At 44.3% G+C, this 19,753-nt stretch overlaps 1 protein-coding gene across 2 annotated transcripts in view; it reads right to left on the bottom strand.

Annotated features, from left to right (window-relative positions):
* Positions 1-17,548, bottom strand: part of chd3 (chromodomain helicase DNA binding protein 3) — a 44,733-nt gene extending 27,185 nt beyond the window's left edge. Inside the window, exons 1-24 of one of the 2 annotated variants that reach the window (XM_086197427.1) lie at positions 17,142-17,548; positions 13,794-13,921; positions 13,523-13,711; positions 13,316-13,443; positions 10,961-11,199; positions 10,735-10,874; positions 10,495-10,624; positions 10,178-10,353; positions 9,035-9,304; positions 7,244-7,447; positions 6,169-6,392; positions 5,886-6,017; positions 5,694-5,790; positions 5,416-5,607; positions 5,139-5,339; positions 4,788-4,925; positions 4,255-4,376; positions 3,964-4,137; positions 3,519-3,660; positions 2,729-2,860; positions 2,510-2,627; positions 1,611-1,735; positions 1,298-1,529; positions 1,030-1,214 (exon numbers count right to left, since the gene is read on the bottom strand). In XM_086197427.1, the coding sequence (XP_086053553.1) occupies positions 1,030-1,214; positions 1,298-1,529; positions 1,611-1,735; positions 2,510-2,627; positions 2,729-2,860; positions 3,519-3,660; positions 3,964-4,137; positions 4,255-4,376; positions 4,788-4,925; positions 5,139-5,339; positions 5,416-5,607; positions 5,694-5,790; positions 5,886-6,017; positions 6,169-6,392; positions 7,244-7,447; positions 9,035-9,304; positions 10,178-10,353; positions 10,495-10,624; positions 10,735-10,874; positions 10,961-11,199; positions 13,316-13,443; positions 13,523-13,711; positions 13,794-13,921; positions 17,142-17,307 (3,984 nt within the window). In that variant the 5' untranslated portion in view covers positions 17,308-17,548. The remainder of the gene's footprint in view (positions 1-1,029; positions 1,215-1,297; positions 1,530-1,610; positions 1,736-2,509; positions 2,628-2,728; positions 2,861-3,518; positions 3,661-3,963; positions 4,138-4,254; positions 4,377-4,787; positions 4,926-5,138; positions 5,340-5,415; positions 5,608-5,693; positions 5,791-5,885; positions 6,018-6,168; positions 6,393-7,243; positions 7,448-9,034; positions 9,305-10,177; positions 10,354-10,494; positions 10,625-10,734; positions 10,875-10,960; positions 11,200-13,315; positions 13,444-13,522; positions 13,712-13,793; positions 13,922-17,141) is intronic. The other variant, XM_086197428.1, reaches the window with a different exon arrangement.
* Between the last annotated feature and the right edge of the window lie 2,205 nt (positions 17,549-19,753).

The raw sequence follows: 19,753 nt of genomic DNA, 5'->3' as shown, positions 1-19,753 counted from the left end.
ACAATTCTTTCCCAGACACACCGACGCCATCGTACTCTTATCGATGCTGAGAGTAAGGAAAACAACAGCGCCCTGGGGGTGGATTCGATTAAAAGTGCTGGACCTTGGAACAAAGATGAAAGCGTTTCGCGATCACGCTTGTAACTGCAATTCTTCAATACTGCCACGGTCTATTTGCAGATTTCTGTGCAGGGATGTGATGTCTCGAAAAGAATCAGAGAAATCAGACTGCGGTTCCTGGCTCTGGGACTAAAATGTACATTTTCACAGAAACTCTGAAGCAATTTTGTCAGGACTAAGAGGGAGTTAGGGCTGCGCTAATCAATTTTTCTTCCTTTTCTCAACTCGTTACTTCGTTTTACGGCCTATAAGATACATATTTATCCGTGGAAAAGATCTGCTACACATCCTGCACGCAATCTGCGCAGTATCAAAATACAATTAGTGACATATTAACAGGAAAACAGGCAGACTCGCGTTCTCAGCACACCCAAAAACTGTTGTGGGGGCCCCAGAAACAACCAAAATAAAGGTTAATGCCTCTGTGTCTGTATTCATTAATAGAAATCTGTCTGCAGACGTAAAAGCCAAACAAGAAAGTATTGAAAGAACACCAGCCCTTGTCAAGGAGGCCACATGAGCAGAGAACATAAACACAGTCACATGAGCAGAGAACATAAACACAGTATCACTGACATACGTTCATAGACTTAGTTCCTAACCACCAAAAATTGGTCTTCCGGATAACCGATCCAGTCCAAAATCTATATCTTCTTTTAACGTTTAACTTTCAAACATTTCATGTGCAATTTGATCAAAATCTGACGTGTCAAGGAAATATTGCTAAAAGCTACACCCTGGTAATAGAGCACATGAGACTACGATTTCATCCAGATTATCTCTTGGACTTTATCATGTGTTCCTTGTAATATTACAGATTTTTCCACAAGATTTCGTCAAAATCAATCCATTTGTGACTGAGATCAGGACAGTGATCATGCAAAAACACTCCCCCTCTTTGTCCCTCACCTTGTCCTCCTCTCGGACCATGTACTGGGCCACCTTAAAGGAGCTGAGGTACTCGTTCATGTTCTGGACGTCCGAGTCGTCTGTGGCGTCTTGGCTTCGGTCAAGTAGCCTCTCGATGGCGGTGCTGTCATAGTGAATGACGTTGCCCTCGTCCTCGACCTTATCCCCCGCGGAATTCTTCATCCCTGGTGCAGGTGTGGATGAAAAGTCAGATCGAACCAAACATTAAATATGAAATATAAGAACAGTAAATATTGCCTGGTGTCACCTTCGCCTTCGTCTTTGAAGAGCTCCTCCGTTCCGAACTTGAGAATGTCGTCCAGTTCCTGTTTGGTCATCGAGCCAGCCTTGGATCCCAGGCCTGGCCGGACGACCAGGTGGGTCAGCATCATTTTTCTCTTGGCCACCTGGGTGATTCGCTCCTCCACACTGGCTCGCGTCACAAACCGGTAGATCATCACCTTATTGGCCTGCCCGATGCGGTGAGCTCGACTGAAAGCCTACGAGCGGTGGGACAAAAAAGACACTCAGGAAGTTGCAAAAGGTTCCCTTCCGCAACTGCTAATAGCGATCTGCCTTACCTGTATATCATTGTGAGGGTTCCAGTCAGAGTCGAAGATGATGACAGTGTCTGCGGTTGCCAAGTTGATGCCTAAACCTCCGGCTCTGGTGGAGAGCAAGAAACAAAACTGACAAGCACCAGGAGCTGGAAACAGAGACAGCGAGTATGAGAAGGAAACACAGGACCATTGATGAGAACCTTGACGGTGGAACCACTTTCACTTTTTTAGCATTCCGAAAAACTGTTAAATCTGGCTGCATTTAATCGTTACTCCAATTTCACATATGCACACACTACAAGATTTGAAAATAACCGTGAATCACACACTGCAGGATCTTATCAAGATGCCAGAGGGTACGAGCAGGGAGCAGTTGTAAACAAAATGGAGAAAGTAAGTATGTAAGTAAAAGGACAAACATGTCCAAATGTAATGAAATCTTTGAGGATTCCTAATCCTTGCAAACAAAAAGTGAAGCCACTGTCAATTCTAATACCTCTCAATAGTAGTACCCTGTACTAGTTAAAGTTAGCCTAAGGGCTGTGATAATTGGCGACACTATTAGCTGCTTCGGGACTACTTTTTTACTGCCTTTTGTGGTTCTGCCCGCAAAGTACAGACCACAATATAAAATCCTACATATCAAACATATTAGAAAGGATCAGGTTGGCGTCGATGAGTCTGAGCAGAGTGGGAGGTGGCTAGCACCACATCATCTGGGCAGATATTTGTTTCCAATCAGCCTTGAGCTGCGCAGCCGCAAATGCTGGGAGCGGTGAATCAGACCCAAAATCTGCCTGACAATCCCTGAGTGTGTGTCCAGCATAGGGATGAGTGTTTGTGTAAGATTTGTGCTTATGTTGCGATTCCCTGCTGCTTCTCAACACACGTCACAGACTACGCATTGTTGAATATCTCACCATTGAAGCGGTCGATGGCCTCCTGTCTCAACGCTCCCGTGATGCCTCCATCAATTCTTTCATACTTGTAACCTTCATAGTCCAGGAAATCTTCTAGTAAATCCAGCATTTTTGTCATCTAAAAAGACAAAGCTGGTCGTGTGTGTGTGTTTTCATTGACATATCCTTGCCTGCTCACACAAGATGGATTAAACGCATGTGACAGAAAGGTGTTCATACCTGAGAGAAGACCAGCACTCTATGCCCCTGGTCTTTAAGTTTCCTCAGCATCTTCTGCAACAGCATCAGTTTCCCAGAAGCCTTAGTGAGGGCTGACCCCTCATAAGCTCCGCTGGGTGTTTTCTGGGCTTCCTACAAATGCAACAAAATCATGTGTTAGTGCACTATCCTTGACTTGTACACTCACATAAACAAGCTAGTGACTTGACAATGACAAATACTTGCATTCTTTAGACCTCATATCGCTTCTACAAAGTACAAAAGCAAAACGACCACAAGGTGTCACTGTTACGCAGTTGAGGAGTAAGATAGAATAGAATCTTGCAATTTAACGTTGCAAAAATGTCTATGATCAAACAGAATTTTGCCTTTGTACTTCCTGTCTTGGCTGTAAGATCTTGTAAGGAACAAAAGTGCATGTGTGTGTGTGTGTGTGTGTGTGTGTGTGTGTGTGTGTGTGTGTGTGTGTGTGTGTGTGTGTGTGTTCTTGTACTTTCTACTTATCGAGGACTAGAATACAGATTTAACCAAGAGGGTGAGGACATTTTTGGAAAGAGAGGACATTTTAGCCCGGACCTCACATCTTCAAAGGGCCGTTTGAAGGTCAAGACTTGGTTTTAGGGTCGAGGTTAGAATCAGGTTCAGGTTAGGTTTAGGGTCAAGGTCAGGGTCAGGTTGTCGTTTCAGACGCTTAGGTTTAGGGTGAGGGTCTAGGGAATGTATAACATCAATGAAAGTCCTCACAAAGATATAAGTACAAGGGTTAGGGTTAGGGTTAGGGTGTTCTCACCATGGACGCGACTGGGAAGAGGTAGGGATGGTTGCAGCACTTTTTTAGGTCCATCATGATGTTGAGCAGGGACACCTGGTTTCCTCCACCTTTTGAGTTCAGAGCCTCGAAGTTCTTGGTTAGAATGAGCTTGTAGTATTTTCTGTTTTTAAAACACACATGATAAATCATCTCAGCACTCATGTGGTGTTTCTCTTTTCAAGGTTATAGTTTTTCAGATGAGAGCACAGATTGATTAATTGACCACAACTACCAACCGGGTATCACGCCAAAGCCTGCAACATAGGTGTTTTTGTTGGCAGTACGGCAACCACTTGACAAATGTTTTTGCTCAAGCGAACATTTTAAGGCCACAGATGTTAAGGAAAGAGAGTCTTTACTGCCTGGCCAATGCTGGTTTTTCAAATGAAACCCATATTTCTGTCAGCCCTCCCCACTGTCGTACTTCTGCATAGGGCTAAGCTCCACTCGGACAATCAACTCGGTCTTGGCGGGCATGTTCTTGAAGACGTCAGCCTTCAGCCGCCGTAGCATGTGAGGTCCCAGCAAGTCGTGGAGCTTCTTGATCTGATCTTCTTTAGAGATGTCAGCGAATTCTTCCAGGAAGCCATCGAGGTTACTGCAAAGAGACAGAAAGGGATTTGTCAAAGGGAAATAAGGTTAAACCAGCAGTTCATTGTTTACTCACATTATCAGAACCCATTAAGCATCACTGAAAAAGAAGAGATGGATTTACTTAAAGCGGTTGGGGGTGAGGAAGTTGAGCAGGTGAAACAGCTCCTCCAAGTTGTTCTGTAGGGGAGTTCCTGTCAGCAGCAGCTTGTGGTCGATCTTATAGTCATTCAGACGCCTAAAAAACTGGAAACAATGACAAGACGAACTAAATTCAATATTGTTGCAGAATTTATGAGGACACACAGAGGACTGACAGAGCTGGGCCCAATCTAAACCCTACCATATCTCCCCATACCAAACCTCATTCAGAAAACAAGGATTTTAACAGTGTGCTTGTTGTCCTCCGCACAAACATGACAAAGCATGGATTAATGCAGAGCACAAATCGGTATTGTGATGTAGTTACTACAGCACCATTGCAGTTGGTTTATTGCCATACTATCACGGCAAAGTTTAAGTGTTGCCATTACATGGTGTGTCCACCAGAGAGCACTTTCAACTTGAAAATGCTACACACACACACTACAGGTTGTGGTCACATATTCACAGGATCTTTATAATGTCCTTTCCATGTCAAAACAGCAGCTACTGTACCTTGGACTGGTTGTTTTTAAGGCGGTGAGCCTCGTCCACCACTAGACAGGCCCAGTCAATAGACTTCAGTGCAGTCTGGTCAATGGTCACCAGCTCATAGGAGGTGAGCAGCACATGGAATTTAATAGGAGCCTCTCTCTGCAGGAACACAAGCATGCCATCTCTTGTTATAGTATGTTAGGATTTGGCTTATCATTTTGTAAGAGTGCTTACAAAAGACATTGTATGAACATGAAAACGTGTTGTATAAAGTTGCCCTGACAGAGAGCCCATTTATACTGAACGTCCTAATAATTGTGGCCCATATTTATTCACAGTTGGTAATTGATTTGGATTTGGTCTCGTCCTCACCCTCAGCTTGAAGGCCTTCTTCCCTCCTTTGACTGCCGTATCGTCAAAGGAGAACTCATTCTCCCTGATGATAGCTCTGCTGTCCTTGTCACCCGTGTACGTCACCACATAGAAGTCTGGCGCCCACATCTCAAACTCCCTCTCCCAGTTGATGATGGTGGAAAGCGGGGCACTGACCAGGAAAGGACCCTTGGTATGACCCTGAGGGGCAGGAATACTTAATTCTGTCTTCTAAAAACCTTTAGATGACAAGACAAGAACAGGTCAGCTTCAGTACCTCTTTAAAAAGCGAGTACAGGAAGACGATGGTCTGAATAGTTTTGCCCAGCCCCATCTCATCTGCCAGGATGGTGTCAGTGCCCTGAGCCCAGGAAAACCGAAGCCAGTTTAGACCCTCCATCTGGTAATGGTGCAGGGTGCCACCTGTGGACGTCACAAAGTCTGGCTGTTCCTCGTATTTTATCGTAGGCTGGAACGAACAAAACAGAGCTGTGACCAACTGATTTTTTTTCTTTTTTTTAACAAACGGACTATCTATTGTTAGAGTTAACTCACATCAGTGACTGGGGAGGCAGGAGACTCGTCCTCACCCTCCTGGTTCTTGCTCCTCATCTTCCTGGGTTTGTCTGGGTCGTCCTTCATGATGGCATCCCTGGTAAAAGGTAATGGAGGTACTACTAAGTCAATGATTTGAGTCTTTTACTTTGCAACTAATGATCAATAATGGAGAGTTGTGTTAAATCCTACCTATGTCTCCAGTAGTTGGTCTTGTAAATGACAAAGTCAGGGATCTCCATGTCGTCTCGCTCCCAGGTACACTGGTCATAGGTCAAGTCTCTCCATTTGACCAGGTAGTGGTACATCCCTTTCTTATCCACACTAGCAGAGGGTTTGAGTAATATTCCTCAAATTATACAGTTATCTGTGTAATGTTTATAATGTGTATGTATATTAAATGAAGACTGAAGGTGGAGTCCCACAAGGCACGATTTTGGGGACTAAAATAAAAAAAAAAAAAACCATCACTCACCTGTGGTTGATGATACGGTGGATCATCATCCACTCAGGCTTGATTCCGTATTTGTAGTACTTTTCCTCCAGGATGGCATACTGGGGGTCTTTTGCCCTCCTCTTTTCGCTCTTTCCTACCCCGTTGTCATCCTCTCCACCCGACCCATAATCCAGGCACGGGGGCTCGTCCATGTCAGTTTTCCTCTGGTAGTTTCTGTACATCACAGAGTGGAAGATCTCCAGCTGGAGGGAGAAAAGGAGAGGTAGATGTTTGTTTCAGGTGGTCAAAAGCGTTGTCAACGTACATATTTTCAGTTTTTTTAACAGACTTCTGCAACTGACATTTTTAAGCGTCTTTAGGACAAACGGAACATAATTAAACTGAACTAAAGAAAATTTCCAAAGAGAGACAGACTGAATATAGATTCACTGCTGACTGCGGAGGCACTTCATCTGTGGTTCCCAATGTTTCTGGCTTGTGACCACTAAAATCAAGCAAAATAAATTTAATGGTGACTTTTAATCACAGGGTAGCGTTGACATGAGTACTGAGCACCAAAAAAGTGACTTTCCTGCCAGGACAGTTTCATTTGAAGGATATTTAAAGGCCAGATTCAAGAAAAATATTTCGAGAAAGAAGTAACACTACACTAGTGGTCACTAACCTTTTCCAGCTCAGGACCACCAAAAGAGAACAGCTACAACTACCTGCTCAAAGTCAATGAGGAATACGTACTTTTCAGTTTATATAATTTCAGCCAAGATATATACTACAAGAATGAAAAACACAAGTTGCTAGGGTAACTTATACAGCCTGATACTACAAAGCGAATGAAAAATTAAAACTGAAAAGACTTAAAGCCATGGCAAACTGACTGTAGGTGATCAAGTCCAGACCCCAGTCAGAGAACAAGCGTTTTAAGAGTGGTTTGCTGGTTGGCTTGCGGGAAGACATGAGAAAACACAAATCAAGCCTCCGAAGTTTCTTCAGGACAACACCAGAAGACTCATGCGTTGTATTCTTAAGAACAATGACAAACTACAGAAAAGGTTCCAGTTTATAAATGATTACTGGATTAGACAACCGTACTCACCTGTAGCTCAGTGATCCATGTACAGTGCCAGTATGACTGCCCGGTCAACTTGACAAAGAACTCCCTCTCAGCTCGGCCCTTCATGGGTGGCGGTGGAGGAGCGTCAGGTGGAGCGTCAGGGGCTGGGGGCACAGGAATGGGGGATGGAGGCTCACCCCATCGCCAGTGAAGAATCTTCTGGACACGTCCTTTGATAGGCGGACACTAGAGGGGGGATATAATGACTTATCAGAGCTAAATGTGGAAGCTGTTAATGTGCAGACTGGTAAATATGCTAAGATGCCCTTGTACCTTGCTTTGGACAAAAGCATTTGCCAAATGAAACTGTAGTATTGTAGAATAAAACTGCTTTATTCTAGTAAAAAAGGAAAAATCCCTTTTTGAACGCTGCACCAAAAAATATACACTATTAATGACCTTTGTCTGAGAATGTTTGGCCACTGTTTTTACAGGATGTTTGGTTGAGCATAACCATTCCAAAGTTCCATGAACAACAACAGCAATCGTTCATTTTCTTTGCAAGCCGGTGGCGAAAGGCTTCAAACGCCTCGGCAGCACAGTGAAGTCAGTAACTGGAGCAGCGAGGTGAGGCTGAGCTGAGTTTAACTTCATGCAAATTAGCAGCAATATCGCTGAAGCAGCAACCGAATGCAGATTGGGATTTGATTTTCTTCCCGCAGGAGGAGAAGTCCTCAGCAAAGCGTACCAATCCATGTAGACAATGAAAAAGCAACCGCTCATTGCCATTTCCTGGGGGGTTGGAACTCATCACTATTTGTTTAACATTAACCATGAAAAACGGCACAATGATGCATGGGAAAAAAAAGTGTCAGAGAAAGGAAGGACGCCGGGTCTAGGCCTGCTGTGCTGTGTAGAGATGTAACTAAAGAAGCGAAAAGCTAATGCCGACCATGTTGATTTTTTTTTTTTAAATGACACAAATATAGACTAGGCAAAAATAGCGTGTTTGTCATCTCTGCCAAGTTTCCGGCTCGCCCACTCGATGCCAGCGACCACACCACCTGGAATGTTTTGGGTGTGAGTGTGCAGTAAAGTAACACAAACAATACAAAAGGCCATAGTCAGTGAATAACGACACATAAGGGTGCCAAGTGATCCTGATGCACTGATGAGGTCCAACATCTTCCACGTCGTCTGTAGTGTGTATTCTTAGACTGTAGATGGCAGCTAATGTTCACCTTGTGGACAAGTAGTCTAGGCTGACTGCATTGTCACGTTCTGATGATAATTTTTACATTACTTATGTACATGACAACAGCATTGGCCATTTACTAATAAAATATTCAACGTTCAAGTGCGTAACAGATTGTGTGATGTTTTTCAAATCGAATGAAGTCCACGGTATCCAGCCAAATCCTATCGTGGTGAGTGGTGCATAAACAAAATCCATCTTGAAACCAACAAAATATCAACATGAATTAACGATAAAATTCTATTTTGTGAGGGCATGAATGTGACTGTGACATTTGGAGGATGTTTGACTTTGGATTGTTAACAAATTAAAACTGACAAAAATATCAATGTAAGCTGTGGTCAGTGTTCTACACCAAACTGACATTGGCGTTACGCGTCCTGACCCTCTGAATTTCAGTGTTTAGCGGCATGAGTGGCAAACTGGAACTTGTCAGCATGCGAACAAGTACACTGGGTAATCGGGTTATTTACATGCATGGTAGGGATCTATCACAACAAAGTAGATGTAACCCAGTGAGCTCTGAGACACAAACATCCATGAATCAAATGAAAGCAGAGAACAGGGGCGTGACTAACCGTGCATCGTGGACACAACCACTCTCCATTGGGGATCTCCGGCAGTGGGGGGTTCAGACAGTGGATGTGGTAGGAGGATGTACAGGTGTCACAGCACAACAGTTCACCTCCATCTTTACACACCCGGCAGAACTCCATGTGGTCGTCATCCTCCTCCTCCGCCCCGGTCGGAACCCCTACCCCGACCTCTGAGATCACTCGGTCCTCACTGTCCTCCTCGAAATCCTCAAAATCCTCATCTTTAGCTTCCCACTGGATTCCTTCTTTTTCCTTTGGAGGAACAAATGGGAAAAGTTAGAATCATCCTGAAGCTCTCAAGACAAGTAACCTCACCTTACAGCACGAGTTCTTTAAAAAAAGAACATAAATTTCAGTTTCCTGAAAAAAAGGGTACGCGTTTTGCGCTAAATTCTCAAAAACATAGGTGCAATACAAGAACAGCTATGTGCTTACAGGTACACATTTGAAAATGTTCCTTCAAAAGTACAAAATTGCTCCTAAAAAGAGTAGAAGTACAACTTTCGACTAGCAGAAAGGGTACAGAAAGGGTGATTCAGATTTCACGGAAAGGTGCGCAATTTTGTTCCAAAAGAAGCAACATTTGTACCTTTTACGTACACACCGTATCAGATATCTGTAGTCCTCGTGAAAAGCAAGGTCTGACTTACTCATGCAAAGTTCTTTTCCACTGAAAACGGGAAACGGCATAAAGACAAGGCATTTCATTAAGTATAAAAATCATCAAAAATGAGCTTTCAGTTTTGTTTGTGACATCCCTGAACGGTTGTACACCCAAGCTTCATGCTCAGGTATCGGTCTTTGTCTGGGCAGGAGCGGCATCGTGAGAGCAGCCAGCTCTTCACTCCGTTCCAACTACAAAGCCTCTATTCATCTGCTCCTCCATTCAAAGAAAACAAACCACTTTTAACTTTTTTCTCTCGCTCAGCTTTGGCCTTGTAGCTTGAATAATATGGAGATGTATTCATGCAGCTTTTAAAGCTTTTTTTTTTTTCAAGAGGCATATTCATATTCAAGCTTAATCTTTCACCTTGAAAGACTAGTAGTTTGAAAAGAAGCATTTTCCAAATGGACCCTGGAGAGAGAAGACCAAATCATACTATACCATAAGAAAACTGTACTCACACAATGCGGGCAGCTCCACTTGCCCTCGGGGGCCTTGTCCAGCTCAGGCTCGAGGCAGACTAGGTGGTATGCCCGTGGACAAGTATCACAGAGGATGATCTCGCCACCCTGCTGACACACCTCACAGTAGTCCTGATGATCAGTCTCATAGCCATCCCCTTCCTCATCACCTGGGACTTGATGGTACAGAACAATGCGAGAAGATTACAAAATCTTAACTTTACTAGTTTTTTTTCCATAACGCCAAGTGGCGGTGCAGCAGAGGGGCACGTTCCATTGTTTGACAGTACAGAATTCACAATGATGTAACGATTTACTTTTCTTCTTCTTCTTGGCTGGCCGTCCCCTCTTGTTCTTCTTCACGCGACCAGAGCTGTCAGATCGAACCGAGGAGCTGTGAACACTAGAGTCCTCCTGCTCAGATTCGTCCTCATCAATATCCTCGCTCTGACCAAGAGCGCGTCAAGAGCGAGAGACAGATAGGTACACAGGTAACAACAACAGATTGAGAGATAAAGATAGAGCGATATAATGCATCAGCATCACTCTATACTCACCGAGCAGCTCTTCTTCCTCTTGGCACATATAGGCGATAGTTTGATACGAATGGGTGCCATCTTTTTAGCTTTGGCTACAGCCAAAGACTTCTTCTTGTCTGGTACCCGAGGACTTTTACTGCGCTTCTTATAACCAGGACCTGGACAGTTGAAATGTAAGAAAAACTGCACTTGTATGGTCCAAGCAAAGCAATGAGAGGCACTAACACCAATGAAACCAGCTAACCTTTGCCCTCTTTAGTCTTGGCCTTTCTGATTGGTGGCGGCTGCAGTGGCGGCTCAGGCGAGGCAGTCGCTGCAGAGACCTGCTCGGCGACAGCGATGGCAGCGGCCGCAGCGGCTGCAGCAACAGCTGCGGCGTTGCCCTTGAAGGGGTTGTTTGAGCTAAACTCCCTCCATTTGGCCCCCAGGATGGTCATCATCTTTGACATGGGGATCTTAGGGTTCTTCTTGGCTATCATGGGCCTGGGGAGTGAGAGGGTAGGTTCACAGAACCGAGGCAGGCGAAAAGCTGACTTACCAAAGCCTAAATCAAACAGCTGTGGAATAACATTTTCCAGGATACTTTGTCAATGAAACTGGACTCATATTTGGGTGACAAATCATCATATTTCCATGTATTAGTCATTAAAAATGCTTCTTGTTGTTGTCTGCAGCATTTAAGAAGCTTCTCTTTGTACCTATGGCCATTTGGTGGACTGGGCAATCAACTATAATGTTGGTAATACATACATGAACAAATTAATTTGATAAGATTGCAATCACAATGATATTGTCTGAATTATTTTGGTTACAATTACTATGTATTGAATTGCCATAGGGTGACACAGTGGTGCAGTGGTCAGCAACAAGAAGGTTCCAGGTTCAAGTCCCGGCTCCATCACAGGATCTTTCTGTGTGAGTCTCCATGTTCTCCCTGTGCTTGTGTGGGTTCTCTCTGGTACTCCAGCTTCCTCCACAGTCCAAAGACATCAAGAGGGGACGAGGCTGATTGATACTCTAAATTGACCGTAGGTGTGACTGTGAGTGTGAATGGTTGCAACCCTTAACAGGATAAGCTGTAGAAAATGGATGAATGAATTTCCACTGTGGCCAAAGGCCGTTGTAAGCCTTTGCCATGATCACAATTCCTACCTGTCCTACCTGTTCCCTACTTGTACTGACGACAAACTACCCATGTATGAGTTTACTAAGCCTACTACAACAGACACCGTAATTACAGAAAAAAGCAAACAGTTGGAAAAACATTTAAATTTAGGAGTGAATGGATGAAGGAGTTTAAGTGGCTATGATATGATGTGTCTAAGTACATAGAGAAGCACAATTTCTATGGCCAGTAGCCTCAATGAAGTTTCGTCACTGTAAAAAAAAACACCTTCAGGAAACAGCCCGTCACAATTCATAGACTGCAAGGTCACAAGATAAACCTGATATGCCACAGGCAGGGCAGATTCATCGAGAGGACACGAGTCAAAGTACATCATACTGTTCTGTACGCAACACGATCCAGTACTCTGCTTTCCCTGAGCTTACATTCATGCCCCCGTAATGTGCTTTGACCACCAATTTAGGAGCATGGAAACATGTTCATGTCTATCCCTGCAAGAGCAATAAGGAATATAACAATGACAACTTTATAAACAGAAGCTAAAAATGTACCGGAGAAGCATAAACCTCCCCCAAACTCCATTAAAAAAAAGTGCAGTTTTCAGCTGAGTTGAGAGTAATCCGGCCCCAAATTTAACGAATACTTCCTCGGGTCATGCTAAACTGCTTGTCCTATTTTCATGAAAATCGGCCAGGTGGTTCTTGTGAAATGGCACCATAAACAAAACCTCCATGTGGAGAATAAGGTGGCTACAAAAAAGCGCTTGATTATCAGGAGATGGAGGATTGTTACAAAACTTTATCTTCAGAAGTCTTTTTTTTTTTTTTTTTGGTTTGTTTTGTTTTAGTGTCTCTTTCTGTCTCGGAAATCTGAGAGCTTCAGTTGCGTCCCTGAACTTATCAAAAGCAATCACTAATCTGATTGCTATATTTGGCTTCCAGTCACAACTGTTCATTGTTGCTTGCCTCTTTTCAACTCCAAAAAAGTAGCACATGCACTGCAAAAGTTTTTCAGTGTTTTCACAAAACCACACAGACATAGAGGTTTGTTTCCTTAGATGGGCATTACCATTAACCTTGCAGTGCAACGCAATGCAACAGTGCTCCACAAATGCACTGTGGGATACGTTCTCTCAGCAGGAGAACACCCGTTTCTCTCATATGAATTTTGCAGATGTGGTTGTAAACCTGAGCCTACAAGCACAGACTCAACATTCACATAGTCAGCAGCAAAAACTCCTGAAGTTTTTCCACTCGGTTTGCAATGTTACGAGTCTCCACTTTCTCTCCTCGACGACTTATTCATGAAGCGAGGTGCGACAAGTTTGTGGAAACCGTGGAAACAGGTCAATAAGAGGAATGTATGGAGGCGCAACCTGGACTGTTAGCTTCAGGTACTTTTCAAGCCTTTCAAATTATCTTGGGACGTAATACAAAGGTAGAAAAACAAGCGTACACTAGCACCAACTGATACCTCATGAACTGGCTGAAGGCTTTATAGTTGGTGAGTTCCCTGTAGTCTTCCTCGGTGAAGGTATGATCAACATCCTCCAGACCCCATTCCTTCGCCAGCTGGGCTGAGGTCTTCTGCTCTATTGGTTGCTAAACAGAAGCCACCAATCAGTACACGAGTTTCGTGAGCAAAAAGTGCCATCGGAGAATAAAGGTTTAATCTTCTTACCTTTGTTGTTTCCTCCTGACTGCTGTCTCGGTCCCCCTCATCTTTTTTCTTCTTCTTGGTCTTCTTCTCCTTCCTTTCTTTATGCTTCTTCTTCTTCTTTTTCTCCCCAGATCCATAGTCGCTGGCTACGCTGTCTGAGTTCTCGCCGTAGTCCCTGTCCCTGTCTGAGTCTCTCTCTACATCACTGTCCTGGACAGAAGACAAGAGAGGGAGATATTGAAAAATCAAGAAGATGCTGTGATACCAGCGGGGACTCAAAATCCAGACATACGATCTTCTTGCGCTTCTTTGCTTTAACAGGTTTCCCCTCTTTATCTTTCTTCTTAGTGTCCTTCTTTTTCTTCGGCCGTCCTTTCTTCCTGCACGGGACCTCCCGGTCTGATATGTCGACCTCTTCGTCTACGGGGGAAAGCAGAGGAGAGACAGCTATCAGAATAGTCTCCTCAACATGCGAGCTAATCCCCGCTGAACATAATTACGCACAACAAAAGCCGCATGATACCCATGGTGGCTTCCGTGACCTCTGACCTTGTCTGAATTGTGACACATGCTAAATTAGCTACATTTTGTCAGTGTGTTCTAAGTGGATTTGACAGCTTGCGTTTGTGGTTCTGTAGTGGAGGAATAATTGGTTTATCTAAAAGTGTGACCAGCAGAGTGCCGATGGGTATGAGCACAGTCACAACCAGAGATGGAGACTCGAGTTCGAGACTTGGACACACACGTGAGACTTGAGATTTGATTTGGACTCAGACATTCCCTCCCATGATGCATATCCTTACACATATGAAATAATCAGCTCTCGCTTCGTGAGCGTAAGTCTAAAACCTTGCAAAAATTACAAACAAAATAATAAAAAAAAAACAAAATAAAGGATACTGGATGGAAATAAAACCGCATCAGGCAAATGCGAACGCATCAAACTAGACTACCACGGTCAACTGGTGATGTAAAAGTTAATTTTGAGGTTCGTAAATATGTTTAACATTAGCTGAGAGAAGAATTTTAGCTAGAAACCAAAAAGCTATCCAAAAAAAAAAACATGGTTGCGCATCTCAAACACTCACAAAACACTCACGTTTCACCTTTCTTCTCCCATCAACCAAATAAATTAAAAAGTAAAATGTGAGTAATTTGTCTTCAACTGTGAAATTTGAAATGTGCTACCCTTTTTCTGGTATGTTTAACGTTAGCTCCGCAGCATTAGCTACACATTAGCATGCTTCTCGTTTTGTAGGACGTTGAATATTGCAGTTTGATATTTTTAAAAGAAGAGTGCTTTCCGGTGCTTTCCGCGACAACTTTTGTCAGTGTCCTCGTTTCAGAAACTGCCTGCTACCTTTAACCAAACAAGGAGGTTAGCTAACATGTTAAACATTAGCCAAGAGAGGAGCTTCCACCTCGATCATGAGATTCTCAGAAGAAGTCTTAAAACCAAACTTCAGAAACAAAAAAAAAATATGGAAAGATACTGGCACATTTCAAATTTCAAAGTTGAGAAGGATAAAATAGTCACATATCATTGAGTCATTTGGATCAAAACAGACAAATAAGGCCAACCGCAATGCTACCCCTTTTTTTTTTTGGCACATGTAACATTGGCTCTGCTACATTGGCTAACCTGTTAGCTAACCGCTTTGTGTGATGTTAACTTGATAAGATTGGCAACGTAGTTTTAAACGCTGAATGTTTTCCAGTCTTGGCTTTGTAGTGATGCCTATAAGTCAGCATCATTCCCTTCCTAGCACCTGCGGTCTAACGTTACACCAGAAAAAATACATAATTGGGGGAATTTGCATCAGTACTCAACTTAGAGAAAGCCCCCCCCCTCTCCCGCCCAAAAAAAAGAGAGTTATAGACCTGACTTGCACCCGCAAAGTGTCAACTTCTCCTGACTTCAGGGGAAGTATACATCTAAAACCTTAGGATTGTGTCATATCCTGATGTGCTCATGGATGCTTTGAGGGAAATGATGTGAAAACGTCATTCCCTACGGAGCCTGGCTGATATCGCGGCCATAGGGGGAAGCAGTTTAACCTGCAATCTGACCTGGCTTGGAGCTGGAAAAGAGAGGGTGAGGCAGCTGCAGCCTGAGCCCCGGAGTAAACGCACTGGAGCGTTAAAGCAAGTCCGAAATACGGGCTGCAGTCCGTACCCGGTCTGATTGATAGGCTACATGTTATTGTGTGCTTGCCTTTGTTGGTGCGCGCTCCCACCAACAGCACAAACACGCTCCCTCCCTCCCACCCCGTCCAGCAAGCAAACCCACCCCGCGTCCCGGGTATCCGTGCAGCGTGAAGCCGCTGAAGAGACGCCGGAGGCGGCAGCAGCGCGCACGCAGGACTCGGTGATTGAAAGGCCTCCAGCCGGAGGGGTGGTGTGTTGAACTGGAACTACTATTTCCCGCCACGCAATCCCTACACACAGGGGACCTCAATCACAGCTGTGACCGCGGCTGGAGGTCGTGAGGAGCGGGGGGTCGGGGTGGTGGAGGGGCTAAGGTCCTCGACACTTGAGCGTGACTCTCATTTATCTGTCTGGCATGGCGGCGGATTTCATTTAGTGGAGGGGGAAAAAAACAAAAACTACAACAACAACAACTGTGTAAGGGATGACAACGTGAATCTGCCCGTCACGCCTTCATCCGCGTCGTTAAGCAGCAACTTTCTGCACCTTTGAAACCCAGAAACTTCCAGAATATCAAACGCACGTCGGCCCCCCCTATGACGAAGGATCGATAGTGTAACTCGCACTACCGGGAGCCCTGCAGCAAACGCACGCGCCCCCCCCCCCCCATTTGTGTTTACTGTGTGTGCGTGCGTGTGTGCGCGCGCGTTCGTGGAGGAAACGTTGATATTTAATTCAGCTGATTATTGTTGCAGCATGCAGCAAAAACATTTATCTGACAATAGAGGAGGGTGCATGAGTGTGAGTGAGTGTGCGTGCGTGTGTGTGTCTCCCGGCTTTCCACAGCATCACCTCTAGTGAAGATGGGTGTCAAATATAGCCTCGGGGCCTGGAGAAGACTCACCCCCCCACCCCCATCTTCTCCTTCATCACCCCCCCCCCCCCCCACCACCACCTATTTAAGGTGCTGCTAAAGGTGACAAACTTTTAACAGGGTGTCGGAACCGTCCGCGGAGTTCCTCTCAACTTTAGTTGGGATGTGCAGGAGGTTAAAGGAGACATCAGGCACATCTGGCAGGCCGGCGCGGGGTTTTTTTGTGTGCAAACGCGCGTTTTCGTGCAGCCAAAAACACACACCAGGAGCAACATTTGAATATAGAACTGCACACACACGCACATATGTGTGTGTGTGTGTGTCGCACATATAGCGGATGAGATTTATTGTTTTTTGTTGTTGTTGTAAGGACTAGTTTAAGCGCGCACCCCGGGGTCCTCTATCTTCTGTACGTTAACCGAGGTACAGGCGCAGCTATTAGGCGCAAACTGCGGCTTTTCACTACTTCAAAAAAAAAAAAACAACAACAAAAAACCCCAACACCCCCACCCCTCTTTGCTTCTTTTTACTAAGTCAATTTCGACCCCGTTAAAAAGAGTGTTTCTTAAGATTCCGTATGCGCGCTCCCGATTAGCCCGCCAGCTTTCTTTACCGTACCTGGCGCGGCCGGTGCTGTTGCAGTTTCCCGAGGCGCCGCCGGCGAGTTTATGTCGCTTGCGTTCTCGTCTAGATCCCCGTCGTCGTCTTCTTCATCAAAATCTCCTCCCTCGGAATTAACCACCATGCCCTCGTCTTCCTCACAAGACCGGAGAGGAGAGGACATTATATTCCCGTCATCGGATCCGTCCTTGTATTCAAAAAAGGATATTCTTGCCTCGAATATGTGATATTTATTTAATATTCAAATCGGCACCAGGAAAAAAGTGGGGGGCGGTTTTGGAATATTTTACACTAGGCAGAGCAACAAAGATGGCCGCCCTCTTATATTTATTTTTTAACAACCCCCCCAATAAGAAAAAAAAATCCCCTTACATAAAAAATGGCTGACTATATTATTTCAGAACGCACCCCCCTCCTCCTCCTCCTCCTCCTTTCTCTGCCTCTCTCCGTCTCGCGTTCTCCCTCCGTGCGCCCCCTCCCTCCTTAAAAACGTACACATTGTTACACGGGAGGAAAAAAGGGGTGTGTGGCAGCATGTAAGTTACATTGTTACTTGTTTGTTTCTTTCTGTCTGACCCCCCCCCCCTCACCACCCCTCCCTCCACAACCCACCCACCGCCGCTACCTCCTCCTTCTTTTTTTCCCCTCCTCTCACTCTTCTTTCTCTCTCCTTCTATCCGGATCAGTCACGACAGACTCGCCTGGTGTCACTGTCACTTACAAGATCTCGCACCCCCCCCCCCCACAACACCCCCACCCCCCCTCCCTTTTTTATTTTTCCTCCTGCAATGCGGGGCTCGACACAAATCTATCAAATATGGCCACCGTATATTCTCCTGGAGCCCCCACCGCTGCATAAAAATTATTTTGGAGCGAGCTGTGTATGTGTGTGTGTGTGTGTGTGTATGTGTGTGTGTGTGTGTGTGTGTGTGAGTGCTGGGGAGGGATTCAGAGAGAGGGGGGTTGGGAAAATCTGCCGCAGCCATGCCCAGACTTACATCAGATTGTATTGCTTAAAAATTAACTACTTGTGGTGAGGATGGAAACAAGTCTGAATAATCGAACTCCGCTTCCCTTCCTTGAAAGCGGCGGCGTAAACGGCCGGTTTGTGACAACCCAGCACCGCGGGAGGGGGTTCGAAATAAACTGGACGGGCATTTCTGACTGTAACATCAGCTTCTCTACAGTTAAGGAGCTCGTGTCAACTGGATGGCAGTAAGGCCATTGGGAACCCCCCCCCCCCCCTCTTTCCCTCCCTCCCTCCCTCCCTCCAGACCCCAGCCGGGCCCCGGTGGCTGCTCGGGGGCACTTAAGTTTTGACAAAAGCAAAATACGAATTACCTTCCAGTTTAGAACCCAGCTAGAAATAAAGAAGTGGATGAAGTTTGGCCTTGCGGCAGGAGGAAACGTCAACAGAACGTTTAAACGATGGATCCTCGTGAGCTGGAACATAGATTTAAGTTTTAAGTCATACAAATATATATATTTTTTTTACAATGCTGAACTGACTTTATAAAAAAAACTATTAAAAACTGCCTGAATGTGGTAATTTATATGATATTTGTCCTTATTTAATCAGAATATTGGGTTTTCCCCCCTCAAAATAGGCAGTTGGATGTACAGAAGCCCAGAGAGGTCATTTTAGGATTTTTTTTTAAAAGCAGACATCTTGATTATTTCACTGTCTCGAATTTCCTGGTTGTCATCCACATTTTCTCAAGATAACTTGATGAATTAGCATATTACCATTAAAACGCTGTCTTTGTTCTTTTTTCTTTATTCTTTAGAGAGAGAGAGAGAGAGCAATAACGTTATAGTTAGGGATACACTATTTTTACCGTAAGCTAGCAAGAATGGAAGCTAATATTTTTAGGCTAACTAATGCAACAAAAAAAAAATCGCTATAAAGAAGTTCGGTTTCTCATGACGAGTTAATTTAACTCCAGATAACGATCAACTGGTTGAGATTGAGGTTACTAGGTTATTTCAGTTTTCACAAGAAGAATTTGTTTTACGTCCCTTTTGTCTTTTTGTCAAGATAAGAGGAAAATTCAATGCATTATTGGAAAAATAAAGAGCTTCGTCATCTTGAGCTAGCGCAGGAATTAACTCTACGCTGTGCTTTTTACTATATATTTCAATACCTTTATCTTAATTATTGCATTAACTCAAGATAACAACTTTTATTAGAGAACCAATCCCAACACAATGAGTTAAGGACCTCGTTATCTCAGTTTTCCCATGATAAAAAAAAACGTTTCTTTTTTTTCTCGAGAAAACACGATAAACTAAGCCAGAGAAACCGAATGCCTCATTATCCTGAGATTAGGCTATTTTTTGGGGGGGGGGGTCTGTGGAAGACAAGACAGGTTGTGCTAATGCTAATTTCTTTAACGCCGTTATCTTGAGATCACAAGCTGATTATGACGTCCTCGTGGTCATGAATTAAATCAGCTCGTTATCCCGGGACAATAACAGCTGTTTTTCGGGGGCAGACAATTAGCCCGTTGTTTCTGTTTCCTCAAGAGAACAAATTAATTAACTCTTTTGTTTTTCAGCACAACTCCTAACCCTAATCACGGCAAAAATATACTGCAATAATCAACTTG

Source organism: Aulostomus chinensis, chromosome 24 (genome assembly GCF_037954235.1).
Source record: "Aulostomus chinensis isolate RoL2024-O1b breed Wild chromosome 24, RoL_Achi_v1.0, whole genome shotgun sequence".
Taxonomy (NCBI): domain Eukaryota; kingdom Metazoa; phylum Chordata; class Actinopteri; order Syngnathiformes; family Aulostomidae; genus Aulostomus; species Aulostomus chinensis.
Note: the sequence above shows the minus strand (reverse complement) of the source record. Positions and strands in the feature narration are given on the sequence as shown.